This window comes from Bos mutus, chromosome 3 (assembly GCF_027580195.1).
Source record: "Bos mutus isolate GX-2022 chromosome 3, NWIPB_WYAK_1.1, whole genome shotgun sequence".
In the NCBI taxonomy this organism is placed as follows: Eukaryota; Metazoa; Chordata; class Mammalia; order Artiodactyla; family Bovidae; genus Bos; species Bos mutus.
The window spans coordinates 49646214-49664680 of NC_091619.1; the positions used below are offsets into that span (position 1 = coordinate 49646214).

Here is an 18467-nt window from a genome sequence, read left to right on the forward strand (position 1 = left end):
AGCTGGATAGAGAAAAGGCATGTGAGCAGATACCAGCCTTCAGTGAACATGGGGAAATGACCAGAAAGTCAGCATATGACAGAGATGAGGACAGATAAAGGGCACTATGACATCTGCTTCAAAGGAATATGTGCTTTTGCCTGAGATTGCAGGAAGAACTAAGATAATACTAAGCCTCTATCCATACCACCCCTTCCTGCTGCTGCTTTTCTGGCTGTGCGATGTAAGAGATGGGAGAGAATGAGCAGCTCCCACCAGAAACCAGTCTGGTTTAATTAGAGCATTGAGCTACAACAAGCATCCTATGAAGAGGTTGAGGGTGTTAGGAAGAGGTTCTAAGGTCTCAGTGGAAGGAGCGTTACAAGTAGAGCCAGCAGTGAAGAAGCACAAAGCAGTTAAGAAATACAGATGAAATTGGGGCACGAAATGAAGTGAGAAGGTGCTGCTGAAGGATAGGTAAATGTGGCACATCTCAGCCATCCCTCTGGCGCAGGTTGTTTTGGCAGAGTACTGCTTGAATGCCCCAAGGGTTGCAGCATAGGAACATTCCATGAGAGGGCAAAGACTGCCATGAGAAATTGTAGCGGGTCAGGTATGTTGGGTCTGAGCAAGTCAGTTGAGTGATACATGGATAGACAGTGAAGGCTCTAATTGGGACACAGGTTAACCCCAAATATCTACAGCAGCACTGTAGAATCTGGTTACATATAACGAAATTTTAAAAGGCTAACCTTACTCTGCAGGGAAAAGAACAACATCTAGTACTGGCTGGATAAAGAAATGAAACTTCATTATTAATAGGACATTTGGAATCAATATAGTCAGTTTTTGTTTTATAGCTATAATAATGTGTAGCTTCGAAAATCAATATATATTTAGCATCTGGTAGCTGAATAGCAGTCTCTTGTGACTGAGGATGAGTTTCCATGGTTCTTTTTTATGTTTTGAAATGACTAATGGAGCCATCTGGGATAGGCAGATTTTAACTCCCTGAAGACTGGAAAAGTCTTATTTAGCTTTCTAATTCTCCACAATATTGGGCCCAGTGCCTAGCACTCAAGTATTTATTGAATAAATTAGTGATTATGTGGAACATCAGTGTTCATCCTGACTTAGCTGTTTTTGTCATTCCCTTTTGACTTCTATTTAGTAGTTTCTTGTGGCCTTTAACTTTCTTGAACTTTTTTGGTGGAACTTTCTCAATAAATATTGACATAGGTGTTATGTCATTTTCTTTATAAGGAAACTAAGGCTTTGGAGAGGTTAGGAACTAACCCAGTATCTCACAGCTAATAAGTGGTAGAGCCAAAACTCAGGTTAATTTCATTGGACACTGAAGATCAGATGCTTTCTAGCACACTAGAAATAGAATAAAAGGCACAGGAGCAATCTTGTGTTTCTTAAGTCTCTCTTTTTCCCTTTCCTTCCCCTCTTAAAACAAACATGAAACTGTAGTAGTTAACACACGTGGGGATGCTTCTCTTTCTCTTAAAACACAAGAGCCTACTAGCCAGTCCATATCCAGCAGACAGTGGTCGGTAGAGCATTGTTGCTGGAGTATTCTTCATTTGATTAGTCTATTGGCATTTCATGATACTTGTATGTCTCACGTGTTTAGGTTCTCATGTATCTCTGAAGCATTTTTTAAATTATAAAATATTCCCTGATGGCTAAGATGGTAAAGAATTTGCCTGCAATTCAGGAGACCAGGGTTCAATCCTTGGGTCAGGAAGATTCCCTGGTGAAGGGAATGGCTACCCACTCCAGTATTCTTGCCTGGAGAATTCCATGGACAGAGGAGCCTGGTGGCTACAGTCCATGGGGTCACTAAGAGTCGGACATGACTGAGTAATATACACATATATAAAATTTACCATTTTAACCATTAACTGTATAGTTCAGTGGCATTAAATACATTCACATTGTTGTGTAACCATCACCAGCATCTATTTCCAGAACTGTTTCATCTTCCTACTCACTTCCTTCAGATTGTTGGCAGAAATTCATCTTCTTGAAGCTACAGGATTGAGGTCTCCATTTGGCAACCTACTCCAGTTTTCATGCCTAGAAAATTCCAAGGACAGAGGAGCCTGGTGGCCACACAGTTTATGGGGTCGGAAAGAGTCGGACATGACTGAGCTACTGAGCATACACACACTCCATTTTCTTGCTGGCTAGGGACCACTTTCAGTTTCTAGAAGCTGCCTGTAGTTCCCTGCCAGATAGCCCTCTAAATAGGCCCCCTCATAACTTGGCAGCTTAGTTCTTTAAAGCCAGCAGAGGTGAGTTTCTGACTCTTAAAGAGGGCCTGGATCCTCTTTAAAAACATTGTTCCTCTTAAGTCAGGCCCACAGAGGATAGTCTCCCTTCTTAACTCACATCAGCTGATTTGGGGCTCTAATTACATCTGCAAAAATCGCTTCACTTTTGCTGTAGAACACAATCTGATCATGGGGTGGCATCTTGCCATAGTCTGCTGGGTGGAAGCAAGTCTCACAGGTCCTACCCACGCTCAAGAGGAGAGGATTATATAGGACGTGAATATGGGGTGCAAGAGGGCACAGTAGAGTGTCTGCTGTAGCTTCCTTTTTTATCCATTTCACAGGGATTTTTGTCAGCAATTGGATACCCTTTTCCCAAAATGATTTTTAATCATGGAAGGAAAAAGAAGATTTGGGATTATCTTGAATTTGAGGAAGAAGAAGACAAACAGTTATCAGACTCTATGGCTTCTCTGGCATATCTAGTATTTGTACAGGGCATCAGTATTGATCAGCTTCCAATGGTCTTAAGGTAGGAGTTAGTGTTTATGTATTCTAAAAGGAATAGCATCAAATGCATTTATCAAATGTCCAACATATATTTATTAATGTATTAGTACATTTTCAGTGAAGTTTAAACAAAACCTATTTTTATTCTAAGTATTACTGCCTATAATCTTTTTAAAGCCAGTAATCATCAGTAGTAAAAAGGGTTGGAGGGGAGGCGTTGAAATAGACATAAGGAATGATTGGGACAAGAGTCAGAAAGTGTTAAACTGAGCCTGGTTTGAAGCTGTTGGGCCAGTTGCCAAGAGGGTGGTCTAAATTGCCATCATCTTTTAACTGGATTATTAATGTAATCCTGAGTGGATATGCGCTTCTAAAAGTACATGTATATGTGTATGTGTTTATATATACATTTTTTTCTATTTTAGCCCATCATATCTTTTGCAGTTTAATATGGGGCATATTGAAGTCCTTTTACAAAGGTAAGATTATTTAAGTGGCATCTCAGAATTAAATAATTGTGTTAAAATAGCCCTTGTCAAGATCAAGGGAAACTACTTTGTCTTTGCCAGACCCTAGTTAATTAATTATTTTATAAAATAGTGAAGCAAGTATTCATAAGAGACAGAAATGAACCAAAGGGATGTTTACAACAAAATTTCTTATTTTAAGCTAAAGATAATATTAAAATATTGTCTTTTAAGGAAATTTCCAGTGATCTGCTTCTAGGGTTTCTTTGCTTATTTCAGAAGTTGGTAAATTAAAATACCTCTATCCCACTGCAGCCTCTTCCAATCTAAGGAGAGGTGGTCAAGAAAGAAATTCATCCATGGTTTTGCTTCATGGATACAATCTGTGAACTGCATCAAAAGACTCTACTTTTATAGCTTAGATTATTGACAGTGATATCATTCAATGGCTTTTCTCATTTGAGGCACCAATAAGAAGAACTTTCTCTTTTAAAAAAAATTACCAAGTAACAGGTATGCAGTTTTCCCAGGTATTTAAGAATCTTGCACAACTCTATGGTTTGTTTTCTTTTTCTATAACATGTTGAAATTCTGTCTTGAGATCAGTCAGGGCCTTTCAGTGCTATCCTGTAGGAATACTAGTGACAGTGTATTAATCCCGTCTCTTCCCAGGTGAAGGAAGATTTGTTACATGGCAAATGTCCAAAGCCTCGGCCTACAAGGCAGGAATTTCCAAGGGTCTCCTGGCACAAGTAGTTACTAACTCTGTAAATTTACTGTATTGTGTATGTGTTAATGATTTTACATAGTTCCTGTTATATACATAAAATGAGAATGTGTATTGATTTTAATATTCAGTTCTATAGTCTTAAAATTTCCAAACTATTTAGTCATTGAGGCAAAAACGGAACACTTTTAATTCCTTTTATGGTTAGAACAAGAACCTGGAGCCTAAGATCATATTTTTTGCCACAGATCTTAAATATTTCATTAACAATGATTGTAAACCTTTAAAAAATAAATAAATGGAAAGCATTACTTTATATATATAGATATATATAAAGAATTTAAAAGAGTTAACCAATTAATCAATTAGAATACATGGCATTATATCAGGCATAATTTATTTCTTAGCACTTGGTGTTGAAATTCTACTGATCTGATATCAGGAAATAAGCCCTGAGTGGACTGATTATGGTAAATTTTGCTATCAGTAGCCAAATCAAAAGACAGATCAAAGGTGGATTAAGAATTTTGACTAAGTTCTTCAACAGAATTTCTCCTTAATATGCTTTTTTAAAGTATTTAAAATTCAATTTTTGCTTTATTTTTCCTAAAGTGAAGAATAATTCTAAAGCAATTTAGAAAACCATGTTGATAAATTTTAATACTCTCTTCCAGAACAGAGGAGTCTGTTTTCTCCAAAGGATTGGTAAGATTTGTTTGCAACCATTATAATTTGAATACACAGTCATGTTAACAAATACAGCTGTTGATGTTACCATATTTGTATCTCTGCATATATTTTAATCTGTAGGATCTGTTGGAGAATGGTTTATTGAGAATAGAGGACAACAGTCTACTTCACCAGTACTTAGAAATCAAGAGTTTTCTTACTGTACCTCAGGTAAGTAAAATATGTATTCTAATCTTGAAAAATGCTGCTTTTCTATTCTAAACTTAAGTTCTTCTCAGATTCCTTTCCTGCTTTTTTCTCCATATCCTTTGAAAACTCTGGTACCTTGCTGTCCAGTAGAACTTTCTGTAATGGCAAAAGTATCCTGTTATCTGTGCTGTACGGTTTGAAAGCCACTAGCCATACTGAACACTTGAAACGTGGCTGGTGTGACATAAAGAACTGAATTCTAAATTTTATTTAATTTAACCTTAACTAGCTATATGTGGCTAGTGGCTACTATATTTGACAGTATAGCATCCAGTGGGAAATAAAACTTTCTTCTTTAACACTTTGGTTCTGTAGGAACCTTGAAACATGAAGCTCCTTTACTTTTATCATAACTCAGGTCCTCAGGACTACATCAAGGCATATATAATTCATTACTACAAAAATATTTTGTTTTTCTCTCCTGTGATTTGTTTTGCCCCTGTTTATTAGTTTTTTGTTATCATAGCCAAATAGGTCTTAGATGTCAATGTAGCAAATTGTTTTTCCACTATTTAAATAGAAAAATCAGTTTTAGTTCGGTCACTCAGTCATGTCCGACTCTTTGCAACCGCATGGACTGCAGCACGCCAGGTTTCCCTGTCTATCGCCAACTCCTGGAACCTACTCAAACTTCATGACCATTGCATTGGTGATGCCATCCGACCATCTCATCCTCTGTCGTCCCCTTCTCCTCCTGCCTTCAATCTTTCCCAGCATCAGGGTCTTTTCCAGTGAGTCGGTTCTTTGCATCAGGTGGCCAAAGTATGGGAGTTTCAGCTTCAGCATCAGTCCTTCCAATGAATATTCAGGACTGATTTCCTTTAGGATGGACTGGTTGGATCTCCTTGCAGTCCAAGGGACTCTCAAGAGTCGTCTCCAACACCGTAGTTCAAAAGCATCAATTCTTTAGTGCTTAGCTTTCTTTATAGTCCAGTTCTCACATACAGGACTACTGGAAAAACCATAGCTTTGACTAGACGGACCATGGCTGGCAAAATAATGTCTCTAATTTTTAATATGTTGTCTACGTTGGTCATAGGTTTTCTTCCAGGGAACAAGCATCTTTTAATTTCATGGCTGCAATCACCATCTGCAGTGATTTTGGAGCCAAAAAAAATAGTCTGTCACTGTTTCCATTGTTTCCCCATCTATTTGCCATAAAGTGATGGGACTGGATGCCATAATCTTAGTTTTCTGAATGTTGAGCTTTAAGCCACTTTTTCACTCTCCTCTTTTATTTTCATCAAGAGGCTCTTTAGTTCTTCTTCACTTTCTGCCATAAGGGTGGTGTCATCTGTGTATCTGAGCTTATTGATATTTCTCCCAGCAGTCTTGATTCTAGCTTGTGCTTCATCCAGCCCGGCATTTCGCATGATATACTCTGCATTTAAGTTAAATAAGCAGGGTGACAATATACAGCCTTGACGTATTTGGAACCAGTCTGTTGTTCCATGTCCAGTTCTAACTGTTGCTTCTTGATCTGCACACAGATTTCTCAGGAGGCAGGTCAAGTGTCTGGTATTCCCATCTCTTTAAGAATTTTCCACAGTTTGTTGTGATCCACACAGTCAGAGGCTTTGGCAAAGTCTATAAAGTAAAAGTAAATGTTTTTCTGGCTTCTGTTAGTATATAATAAGTCTGATTATTTTAAATTAGTGGATTATATTTCTACATGTTTGATTTCATTTCTTTTGCCACTCTAGACATAATTGAAAATTACTATGTGTTTCTAACTATACACTTAGTAACACCCACTCAATACCAGTTACAAAATGGATTGTACTTAGCTTCCTGTAGGCATAACAGTAGAATGAAAGGCTTAAGGCAAAAATTACTTCAGCTTTAAATCTCTTATCCTCATTTCTCTGAATTTTTAGTATACATTAATAATATAGTTGTTTCTTTGTAGTCAATATAATCTAATATTTGAAATAAATTTGTTTTTTTATTTCCAGGGCTTAGTCAAAGTAATGACCCTCTGCCCCATTGAGACATTGGTATGTAAATATCTGGGACTAAATAATAATGAGTTTCAGTGAAAACTTTTAATAATTTAATCTTTAGTTTATGTAACAATATTATTTGTTCCATTTTAGAGGAAAAAAGGTTTAGCTGTGCTTCAGCTGTATATTAACAAATTGGATCCACAAGGCAAATATACATTATTTAGGTATGTATCAAAGGTTAATTGAGAAATGTGTGGTTGATTAAAAACCAAATTGATGCCATTAATTATTCAAGATTATTGTATTTTGGTATGTTTTGCATGTAATTCCACTCTCTTCTCTTTGATAGGTAGAGAGGAATTAATCAAAAATTATGGATACATATATAAATATATATTGTGTGAATATTACATAATAAACATATATATATATATACACACTTCAGTTCAATTAATTAAAATACACTAAAATTAAAGTAGACTGAAAAGATTAAACTGAGATTGGTAAGGCTTCTGCTAGAACTTTATATATGTCAATAAATATCCATTATTCACAGTTGAAATTAATGGCTCTTGAAATTAATGGAGTTATAACCTTTGACAGCCTATTCACTTTAACAGTGGAGCTTATTAATAGTACTGTTTGAGGACCAAAAGATTCTAGCAGCTCTGATTTGAAGATCAGCAAATTTTCTTAAAGGGCCCTAAGTAAATATAGTTTTTATGGGCCACACAGCCTCTGTTACAACTGCTCAACTTTGTGTTTGTAGTAAGGGTCAGTGTGTTCTAATAAAACAAAACAGGCAGTAGGCTGGATTTGGCCTGCAGACCTTAGTTTGTTGATACCTGGGTAATAAAAATGAGTTAAAACCAAATTGGGGCAGTGTTAACATGCTAAGTAAGAAGTGTTCTTTGGGATTGCCCAATACTAGCACTCTTGATTCCTTTTTTCTTCATTTCTGTTTGATAAGAATGAGAGTCAGTTTATGAAATCTCCGTTTGATGCTTAGGTCTTATACCAGCTTTCCTATTCTGATCTACCTGTATTCCTACCCAGAAAACTCCTTCTTCTTAGGTTGATCAGGTTGAGTTTCCTTTCTTTGCAATTAAGTTAATCTAACCAGACTAGTCAAACAGGGAATAATTTGGGGAGTTTTTAAGCTATTATACTAGTGACTGTACTTGCTGTGTTAGATCATTGCACATAATGCATATATGCACATTGCACATATATGCATAAAAAGATTCAAATTTGGTTTAATAGAAATTTCTTTTTGGAAAAACCCAGTTAAAATAGAATTTGCCAGTTAGTGAGGGCAGTAGCCATAACAGGTGACTTTGTCGCTGTCTGCACTGTTTTTTTCCTATTTCTGCAAATAACACATGGCCCATTTGAATTTGTAAAACTTTCATCATCATTTAATTTATAATGCAGTCCAGGATAATTTCAAATGTATTGTAATTTTGCTTTAAAGGTGCTTACTGAGTACAAGTAATCACTCAGGTGTGGAGGCCTTTATTATTCAGAATATCAAAAATCAAATTGACATTTCGTTAAAGGTAAGAGCATAACTAAGATGTCAGTTATCAATTTATTCTTTTATTTTGTAGGACTTTTTATTCATTTGTGGAATACATTAATGTGGAATCTTGCTCTATGGACCTTTTCTATCTCTAATATTAGGGTACAGGCACATCTCAGAGATAGTATGGATCTGGTTCCAGATCACCATGATAAAGCAGAAATCTCCATAAAGCAAGTCACACAAAATTCTTGGTTTTCCAGTGCATATCAAAGTTAATTAGGCTACATTTTAATCTGTTAAGTGCAGTAGCATTATGTCTAAAAAAACCAATGTACATACCTTAATTTTAAAATACTGTTTTTCTTAAAAATGCTAACTATCATCTGAAACTTCAGGGAGTTGTAAGCTTTTTCCTAGTGGAAGGTCAATGTTGATGGCTACTGATCAAGGTGCTGTGGCTATTTCTTAAAGTAAGACAGCAGTAAAGTTTGCCAAGTTGATTGACTGTTTCTTTCACAAATGATTTCTCTGCAGCATGCAAAGCTGTCTCATCATTTTACCCATAAAAGTTCTTTGATTATTGAAGTCAATCCTCTCAAACTCTGGCACTGCTTTATCAACTAAGTTTTATGTAATACTCTAAATCCTTTGTTGTAATTTCATCAGTCTGAATAGCATCTTCATCAGGAGTCTATTCCGTCTCAAGACACAATTTTCTTTGCCAACCTAGGAGAAACAGCTCCTCATCTGTTCAGATTTTATCATTGAAATTGCAGCAGTTCATTTACATCTTCAGGCTCCACTTCTAATTTTAGTTCTCTGGCTGTTTCCACCACAGTTATTGTTACTTCCTTTTTTAAAAAAATTTTGGGTGTGCTGGGTCTTAGTTGCAGTATGTGGGTTTTCTCTGATTGTGGCATGTGGGCTTAGTTGCCCTGTTACACGTGGGATCTTAGTTGTCTGACTAGGGATTGAACCTACGTCCTCTGCATTGGAATGTGGATTCTTAGCCACTGGACCACCAGGGAAGTCCCTCCGCTGAAGTCTTGAACTCTTCCAAGTCATCTGTGAGGGTTGGAATCAATTTCTTCCAAATTCCTGTGAATGTTGATATTTTGACCTTTTCTCATGAATCACGAATGATTCCAGAAGGTTTTCAGTTTGTTCTGCCCAGATACATCAGAAGAATCACTGTCTCTGAAGCAATAGCTTTATGAAATGTATTTATTAAAGACTAAGACTTTAAAGTTGAAATTACTCCTTTTTCCATGGGTTGCAGAATGGATATTGTGCTAGCAGGCATGAAGACATTAATCTCATTTTATATCTTCCTTAGATCTTTCAAGTGACAAAGTACATTGTCAGTGAGCAGTAGTAATATTTTGAAAATAATCTTTCTTCTGAGCAATAAATCTCAAGAGTAGGGTTAAAGTGTTCAATAAACCACGTTATAAACAAATATGCTGTCAAGGTTTTATTGTTCCATTTATACAGCATAGGCAGAGTAGATTTGGTATGATTCTTACAGGCCCTATGATTTTTGGAGCAGTAAAAATTAAGCATTAGTTTCAACCTCAAGCCACCAACTGTATTAACTCTTGAGAGTTGGTCTGTCCTTCGAAGCTTTGAAGCCAGGCATTTTCTCCTCTAGCTGTGAAAGCCTAGGTGGCATCTTGTTGCAGTATAAGTCTATTTTCATCTACATTGAAAATCTTTTGGTTAGTGTAGGTATGTTCATTAATTACCTTCCTGTGCTGTGCATAGTCACTGAGTTGTGTCCAACTGTTTGCAACTTCATAGACAGTAGCCCACCAGACTCCTCTGTCCATGGGGATTCTCCAGCCAAGAATACTAGAATGGGTTGCCATGCCTTCCTCTAGGGGATCTTCCCAACCCAAGGATCAAACCCAGGTCTCTTGCATTGCAGGCAGATTTTTTACCATCTGAGCCACAAGGGAAGCCCAAAATTACCTTCGGAGATTTTCTGAATCACTGCAGCTTCTACATCTGCACTTGCTGCTTCACCTTGCACTGTTAGGTCTGGAATTGGCTGCTTTTTCAACCTTATGAGTCAACGTCTACTAGCTTCAAACTCCTGCAGCTTTCTCACCTCATAGCATTCATTAAATGGACGAGTCAGGGCCTTGCTCTAGATTACATTTTGGCTTAAGAGAATGTTGTGGTTGGTTTGATCTTCTATCCAGACCACTAAAACTGTCTCCATATCAGCAATAAGGCTATTTCACTTTCTTATCATTCGGGTGTTCAGTGGAGTAGCTCTTAAATTTCCTTCAAGAACTTTTCCTTTGCATTTAGGCTAACTTGCATTTAGGCTAATTTTGGCACAAGAGGCCTAGCTTGGCCTTCAACATGCTTCCTCACTAAGCTTAATCAATTCTAGCTTTTGATTTAAAATGAGACTTATATTACTCTTCCTTTTATTTGAATACATTGTAGAATTATTAATTGGCCTAATTTCAGGACTCTTGGGTCTCAGGAAATAGGGAAGACCAAGGAGAGAGAGAGACAGAGGAATGGCCAGACATTGGAACAGTCAAAACACACATACTTTTCAAGTTCACTGTCTTCTGTGAGCATGGTTCATGGTGCCCCAAAACAGTCAGTTAATGATAATAACATCAAAGATCACTGATCACAGATCACCCTGAAAAATATATAATAATGAAAGTTTGAAATTTTGGAGAATTATCAAAATGTGACACAGACGTGAAGTGAATAAATGCTGTTGGAAACATGGTACCGATAGACTTACTTGACACAAAGTTGCCACTAGCCTTCACTATGTAAAAAATGCAGTAAAGTGCAGTGCAGTAAAATGAGGTATGCTTGTATATTTCCCCCATTTCTACTCTTTTTTAAAAACTTGGATTTTGAAATTGTTAACTATAGATTTAAATTGTATTAATTCTAATATGATTTCTTTTTGTTTTGCTGCATACTTGTGAAATATTAATGGAAACTGAAGTCTGTAAATACTCAGTAATTCCATATAGAGAACAGAGAAAGCATACCAGTGCTCTCAAACTAGCAGGGTTTGTTCCAAGTGCCTGGAAATAGTGAATGGAAATCAAAGTTAAAGATATGTATTTAAAATGTGTAACGGCTAATTTTTGTAGTATCAAGGTACTAGGAAAATAAATACTACATGTATTTATCAACCTGTTATTTAAAGCCTTTTTCATGTTTTCTTTTGCTTCTTAGAAAACACAGAACAAATGGTTTACAGGACCACAGCTGATTTCCCTTCTGGATTTGGTACTCGTTCTCCCAGAGGGTGCTGAAACAGATCTACTGCAAAACTCAGATAGGTGAGGTGACCATTACTAAGGTTCACATAGTAAATTCAGAATAAAATGTGAAACCCCTGTTTTGGGAACCTAAACTAAAAAAAAACATATTTTCCTGTGATTTTATAGTTAATGGTTAGTTCATAAAATTACATATTTACATGTTTAAATAATTTTTGTTGTTGTTTAGTTGCTTATATGTTTGGATTTTATTGTTTTGTTTTCCAAGACATCTTTTTTTTTATATACAATATGTAATTTTACTTTTAGTATTACTAGAATGAATGTTGAGATATAGTTGTATATAAAAGGAATCTTAAAATTCAAGAAGCAAAAGATGGTATTCTCAAACATTAAAGATAACAAGTCTCCCTTGGTGGAGAAGGCAATGGCACCCCACTCCAGTACTCTTGCCTGGAAAATCCCATGGACGGAGGAGCCTGGTGGGCTGCAGTCCATGGGGTCGCTAAGAGTCGGACACGACTGAGCCACTTCACTTTCACTTTTCACTTTCATGCGTTGGAGAAGGCAATGGCAACCCACTCCAGTGTTCTTGCCTGGAGAATCCCAGGGACGGGGGAGCCTGGTGGGCTGCCGTCTATGGGGTCGCACAGAGTTGGACACAACTGAAGTGACTTAGCAGCAGCAGCAACAGCAGCAGTCTCCCTTGGGGAAAAAGAGAATAGTAATTTTCACAATTAAATTTTGTGAACTTGGAGAATGAGAGTAATAAATTATGTTAAGGGAGGAAGATATGTGATAAAATATTTTAAAGGAAAAGTTTTGGATGCCCAAACATAATTGTAGAAATATACCCAAGGTTTTAACCTTTATTCACTGAAATTGCTGATTATGTAAAATTGTACTGTTAAGTAATAAATCATATTTTTTTAATTAACAGGATAATGGCTTCATTGAATTTATTGAGGTATTTGGTTATCAAAGATAATGAAAAAGACAATCAAGTAAGTGAATTTTTTTTAAAAAGAAACTGTATTATTCAAATGCGTAAGGAATGTTTTGTTATTTTCTTATCAATATCTACTTAAGCCAGTGAGTAATATTTTACCCAGTTGCAATAAGTGCCAACAATTATTCTTTAAACTTGAAGTGAATTCCCAGGAGTCCTTACCACCCCACATCCACTTGCCCTTCCCTTTTCCTGTTGTGCCTCTGTGCTCTTGCTGTGAGCATCGCTTAGCTCTGTTACGTAGGTAAGTTGCAGCTCCTAAGTTAACTAACCTTTCGAAACTCAACATATGTTTGCTTATCTTGTTCATTAACCTTCACCTATATAGCTCATGACTTACGTCTGAGCTATACAAAATAAAATAATCTGATATCCCCCTCATCGGACTTGACAAATTGAAGCATTTTCAGCACTAAATCTGTTAACAGCACCTTTTGAATAATGTGTAGGAAGTTAAAATTTTTAAAAATAGTGAACCATAAGAGGTATTCAGTAAGCAGAAAACTATTTGAGGGATATTTGTCATACAGTAAAATTATATTTGCTTTTTATCTTCTCTTTCTACTTAACTCTAATAGTTCCTTTCTCTATATGTGTCATCTTATTAACTGTAACTACCTGAATTACATGCATGATTAAGCTTTTTAGAAAGTAATAAATGAAATGAAAGTAATTGAGTTTTATATAAGAATCCCAGAGCCTTTTTTTTTTTTTTAAAGTAAATCATGATTTGGGATCAAACATTTATGGAAAAAGTAGCAGTAGATTTTTGACTGAATCTATTAGGTTCATTGATCTGACTTCCCATTCATTGCTCTTCAGCCAAAAATAGTTATGTGCTATCACTGACTAGTGGATACTCTAAACAAGGATGCTTTTTTTTCTAACGTTTTTTCAAACATAAAGCCAAGTTGAAAGAATTTCAGAGTGATCACTGTTTTATGTGCTGCAGAGATTCTACTGTTAACATTTTACTCTGCTATTATCACTTATCCAGCTCTCTATCCTGTACCCATCCTTCAGTCTCTCTTTATTTTTTGATGCAGTTCAGGGTAAACTACAAACATCATCATACTTTCCCATAAATACTTCAGCACACATTTCATTCAAAAGAGTTACATATTTGTGTATAATTTTTCTTTGAGTTAAAGTTCACATAAAATCTAATGCCCAAATTTTAATTATACATTAACTGAGTTTTAACAAATGCTTAGATCTGTTATCCAAATCCTTATCAAATATAGAACATTACTAACATCACGAGAAGCTCCCTTTTCCCCTCCCAGTTAATGCTGATGTCATCATTCCACACCCATCCCTAGCCCCTGACAACTCTATCCTGTCCGGGTGCTATCGTATATTCTTCACTATGCTATCAGTGCTCTTTAGTTTTATTTTTCATAGATGATGTTAGCACAGGAAGGATCTATAACATGCACAAGGGCATATAATTAGCAAGAAGCAGAAATAGCCATGACCAAATGCAGTGACTAGAACTTCCTCTTTTTTTTTTTTGTAGTAAATTCAGGAGCAGTGGAAGCCCTGAGGCTTCCAAAAAGTGTCCTTAAAGTATGGTATGAGTTTTTACTTTTGTCAGGAAGAGGCCATATCTAGAAATGATCTGATTTGTCTGACAGGGTGAGAAAGCATCTTCTTGATTAGGCGGGATAGATTTATTATTAGTAGGTATGGAGCACAGTGTACCACAGGGATAGCAAAGAGAGGGAAGGCAGAGCAGTTTTAGCATTGTGCAATGTCTACTCTGATATCCACAGATAATACCTCACATTTATTTAGTTTGAATATTATATAGTAAAGAAAAGGATGTAACCAGCTTATAAGACTGCCTTCTTATGTAAGTTTTAAAACTTTTTTCTTAAGAATCAACTATTCCAAAGTATTGCCATGCAGGTTACCATAAGAATCATCATACCAAGGAAACTGGCAAAAAAACAAAACAAAACAAAAAGCCAATCCAAGATGGTAACCTAACATCTTTGAGGCAATTTATTCATCATGGAAGCATTTCTACCAAGTGCAGTCACAGTAGGTCCTGAATATAAATGAGAGGCATATCTGTCTGCTGTGGTTAACAAGAAAATAATAGGTTCTGAGTTTTTAGAAATATTTGATTAAAGGAGAAACAAAATGATATTCTAATGATGCTGAACTGTGAGTAGTTTTATTCAAAAGGACTCCTATCAGTACCTGTCTTTGAGTTAAATATGCTGTGGTGGTAACTAGTCAGATGAAAAGCTGAAAAGCCATCAAAAAAGTGTACAGAAAAACTAAGAACAGGATCATTAAAATATAAAACAAGGTGATTCATAATTGAATAATGATCCATTTTTTTTCCTGCTATTTTGGGTTACTGTCATCTGACTTTCTTCATAAATCATTCCCTTCCTTTTTGCATAATAGGCTTCTTCATAATAGTCTCTTAATCTTCATAATAGTGTCTTCATCTCTGCATAATAATTTAAAAGCACTTTCCCCACACTTCAGCTTCACATAACTTCTTGGACCTTGAAACTCCATCTCTCTCTACTGGTCAAACCAACTTAATTTTTAGACTAGTGTTCACTATTATTTGGTAGGTATCTTTATATAAGTGTTAATTGTTTAATTACAGTAATTTATTTTAATACACAGCCTATAATAATTTATCCCTCACCTTCTAGCTACTCATTTCCTTATCTATCTCTGCTTACCTATTTTTTTTTTCCTAAATAATTTGTCATTGTAATATATAGAAAGCAGGATCAAGAGAAACAATGTAAGACTGTAAAGGCCAGAAGTGTGTATCAGGAACTTTAAAAAATTGAATTATGTAATGTGCACATACATGCTTTTCATTTAGGATAGAACAATAAATACCTGGCATACATCCACGTACATATAATTCTATATATAATCCACATTTTAGGTTCTCATTTAAATTGTTTCTTTCTCCAAGATTAAAACATATACCCTGTATGTTATTTGCAGAGCCAAATGACTTAAGGTTATAACATTCCTTAATATTACAAGTGATAAAGTTCTAAAATATTATTTCATAAATAAGACATGATACACAAATTAGAAGGGAAAAACTGGGTCTTATTCATTTCCTTCCTTTTATTTCTTCAGTATCATGGTTGACTGTGTCCTTTGCAGGGTCCCTTTCCTCACAATAAATTTCATTATGTTATAAAACTGCCTTTCTATTTTGTGCAACAAACTGCAGTGAAATTTGAAATGTATAGTTAAGCTCTAAAATTGAAATGGTCTCAGTACTCTACCAGTGTGTTGCTTGGGTATAAAATTTTAAAGTAAGCACTTGTGAACATTTCAAATTTTTATCCTTATAACTATTTTTAAAAATCTTGTTACTTTTTTCTAGACATTGAAGTAAAATATGATTTTCTTTGTATTTTTTTTTTCCATAAATCTAATAATCTTAAAGAATCCCCCGCAATGCAGGAGATGCAGGTTCAATCCCTGAGTCAGAAAGATCCCCTGGAGGAGAGCATGGGAACTCACTCAAGTGGTCTTGCCTGGAAAATTCCATGCCAGAGAAGCCTAGTGGGTTACAGTCCATGGGGTCGCAAAGAGTCAGACACAGCTGAGTGACTGAGTACACATGCATACCATCTTAATGTAAAAGAGAGAAAATATTCTTGTTTCCACAGCTTCTTCACTCCTACGTGTTTCTAAAAAAATATTACTGTTATTCATCACATGAAAAATTTGTGGAATTATGCAGAACTGAATGTGAACAAATTTTCTTTAGCCTCATTGTGGCACATTTTATTACCTTATTGTAAGTTTTTGATTATGGGCTGTGTATTACATTATTGCCATTAAGAGAAACTAAAGTCTTTTATTGAAGTCTTTTATCTTAGGGGGTCTTTATTAGACCTTCTAGAGTTACACTGTCCAATAGACAGTAGCCACACATGACTATTAAATTTTAAATTAATTTTTAAATTTTTAAAATTAAAAATTCAGTTCCTCCTTGGCATTGGACAGCATCATTCTAGATCACTGTTTCTCAGCATATGGGTCTAATAAAAATTACCTGGATATCTTACATAATTCAATTTTTAGAAATTCCTAATATGTACTTGTTTAGATTGATATTAAAAATGGGTGAAGACACAATATGTTAATTTAAAAGGAAGTATAAATACAGCACAGATTGAAGAACAAAAGGAAAGTTACATGAAAACATTCCAATAAAATTTGAAACTTCAATAAAATGGAATTTGTTAGAAAATATAATCTAACAAAACTCTTAACAATCTACTAAGAGAAATCACAGGGCAGATAATTTTTACCATAATTTCAAAAAACATATACTCAAGTCTCATACAAAACATTCAAAAGACTAGAAAAAGTATAGTTGTGTCTAAATGTTATGTTTAGTAAAGTATGACCTTAATACCCAAACAGTCTAGGATAGTGTGCTTCAGTGAAATTACAGGCTCTCCCACATTGCAGGCAGATTCTTAACAAGCTGAACCACCAGGAAAGCCCAAGAATACTGGAGTGGGTAGCCTATCCCTTCTCCAGCAGATCTTCCTGACCCAGGAATCGAACTGGGGTCTCCTGCATTGCAGGCAGATTCTTTACCAGCTTAGCTACTCAGGGAAGCAGATATATAGATAATAATATTACCAAAACCAGATTTAGCAAAAAAAAATTGTTATAAGTCATCAAACTCAGTTGGATTCATTCTGGTAATACAAGGTAATGTAATTTCATAGGTTAAAGTAGAGGAAGTACTTGATTATATCAATAGTTATATTTATACTATTTATAATATAGCATTTAATACATTCAATATATAATCATGATAAAAATATTAGTCCACCAGAAAATAATATAACAAAAAATATGAGATACTTAGGAAAACATGTAAAAATATGTGTAAAACTTTATGAGGGAAAAAAAGGGGGGAAGAATGGGACTGTTCAATAGATGATAATGATGGGTAATTTGTCACACTTATGGGAAGGGGGGAATTAAGATGCCTATGTCACATAATATACAAAACAAAATTCCAAATAGATTAAAGACTTAAGGTTGAAAAGGAATTTACAAGTTTTTAGAATACTGTGTAACCTAAGGGTAGAGAAGGCTTTCTTAAGTAAAGAAGCACTAACCACAAATGAATAGATTGATAAAACTAATAACATTGAAACTAAAACCTATTCAAGGAAAGAAAATGCATACAAACTGAAAAAGCCACAAAAAGAAAGAGAAAGAAAACCAAAATACTTCTTCCACCCAATAGTTAGTATCAAAAAATCAGATAACTATAAAGCAAGAATCAAGACCACAAATCAGAAAAATAAGTAAAGAATACAGATATTGTAAGGCAGCTCACAGAAGAGGAAACCCAAATGGCCAATAACCACAAGACAATATTCCCAATATCAGTAGTGTTTATGGAAGTGTAACTTAAAACTGCAGCGAGATTGTATTTCACAGCCATCACAGTGGCAAATGTTAAAAAGGTAGATAGCATAGGTTAGGATACAGAACAGTGATGAAACAAAGTAGATAACCATTTTTGGGCAATTTGGCATTATCTAGTGAAATTGAATAAATACTCTTAACTCAGCACCTTCTGTTTTAAGGCATCTTAATGAGTCCTTAAATCAATTTACTGATTTAGACTGGCAAGTTTTACAAAATGAAATAGAATATAATTGAGGTTGTTTGCACAGATTCTTAGTTACAGATATTGCAGCAAATTTTGTGGTCACTTGCAAAGAACAAGGTTTGAAAATGGAGGGGATATGACAGATTGGCTAGGAATAAAATGTA

The 18467-nt window shown here is 35.3% G+C and overlaps 1 protein-coding gene across 1 annotated transcript in view; it reads left to right on the top strand.

The window, feature by feature from the left end:
* Nucleotides 1-18467, top strand: part of GLMN (glomulin, FKBP associated protein) — a 44403-nt gene that overhangs the window by 18345 nt on the left and 7591 nt on the right. The window contains exons 8-16 of the mRNA XM_014477910.2: nucleotides 2606-2793; nucleotides 3197-3250; nucleotides 4640-4670; nucleotides 4776-4865; nucleotides 6860-6901; nucleotides 7001-7074; nucleotides 8325-8409; nucleotides 11598-11704; nucleotides 12585-12648. Of these exons, the coding sequence (XP_014333396.1) occupies nucleotides 2606-2793; nucleotides 3197-3250; nucleotides 4640-4670; nucleotides 4776-4865; nucleotides 6860-6901; nucleotides 7001-7074; nucleotides 8325-8409; nucleotides 11598-11704; nucleotides 12585-12648 (735 nt within the window). The remainder of the gene's footprint in view (nucleotides 1-2605; nucleotides 2794-3196; nucleotides 3251-4639; nucleotides 4671-4775; nucleotides 4866-6859; nucleotides 6902-7000; nucleotides 7075-8324; nucleotides 8410-11597; nucleotides 11705-12584; nucleotides 12649-18467) is intronic.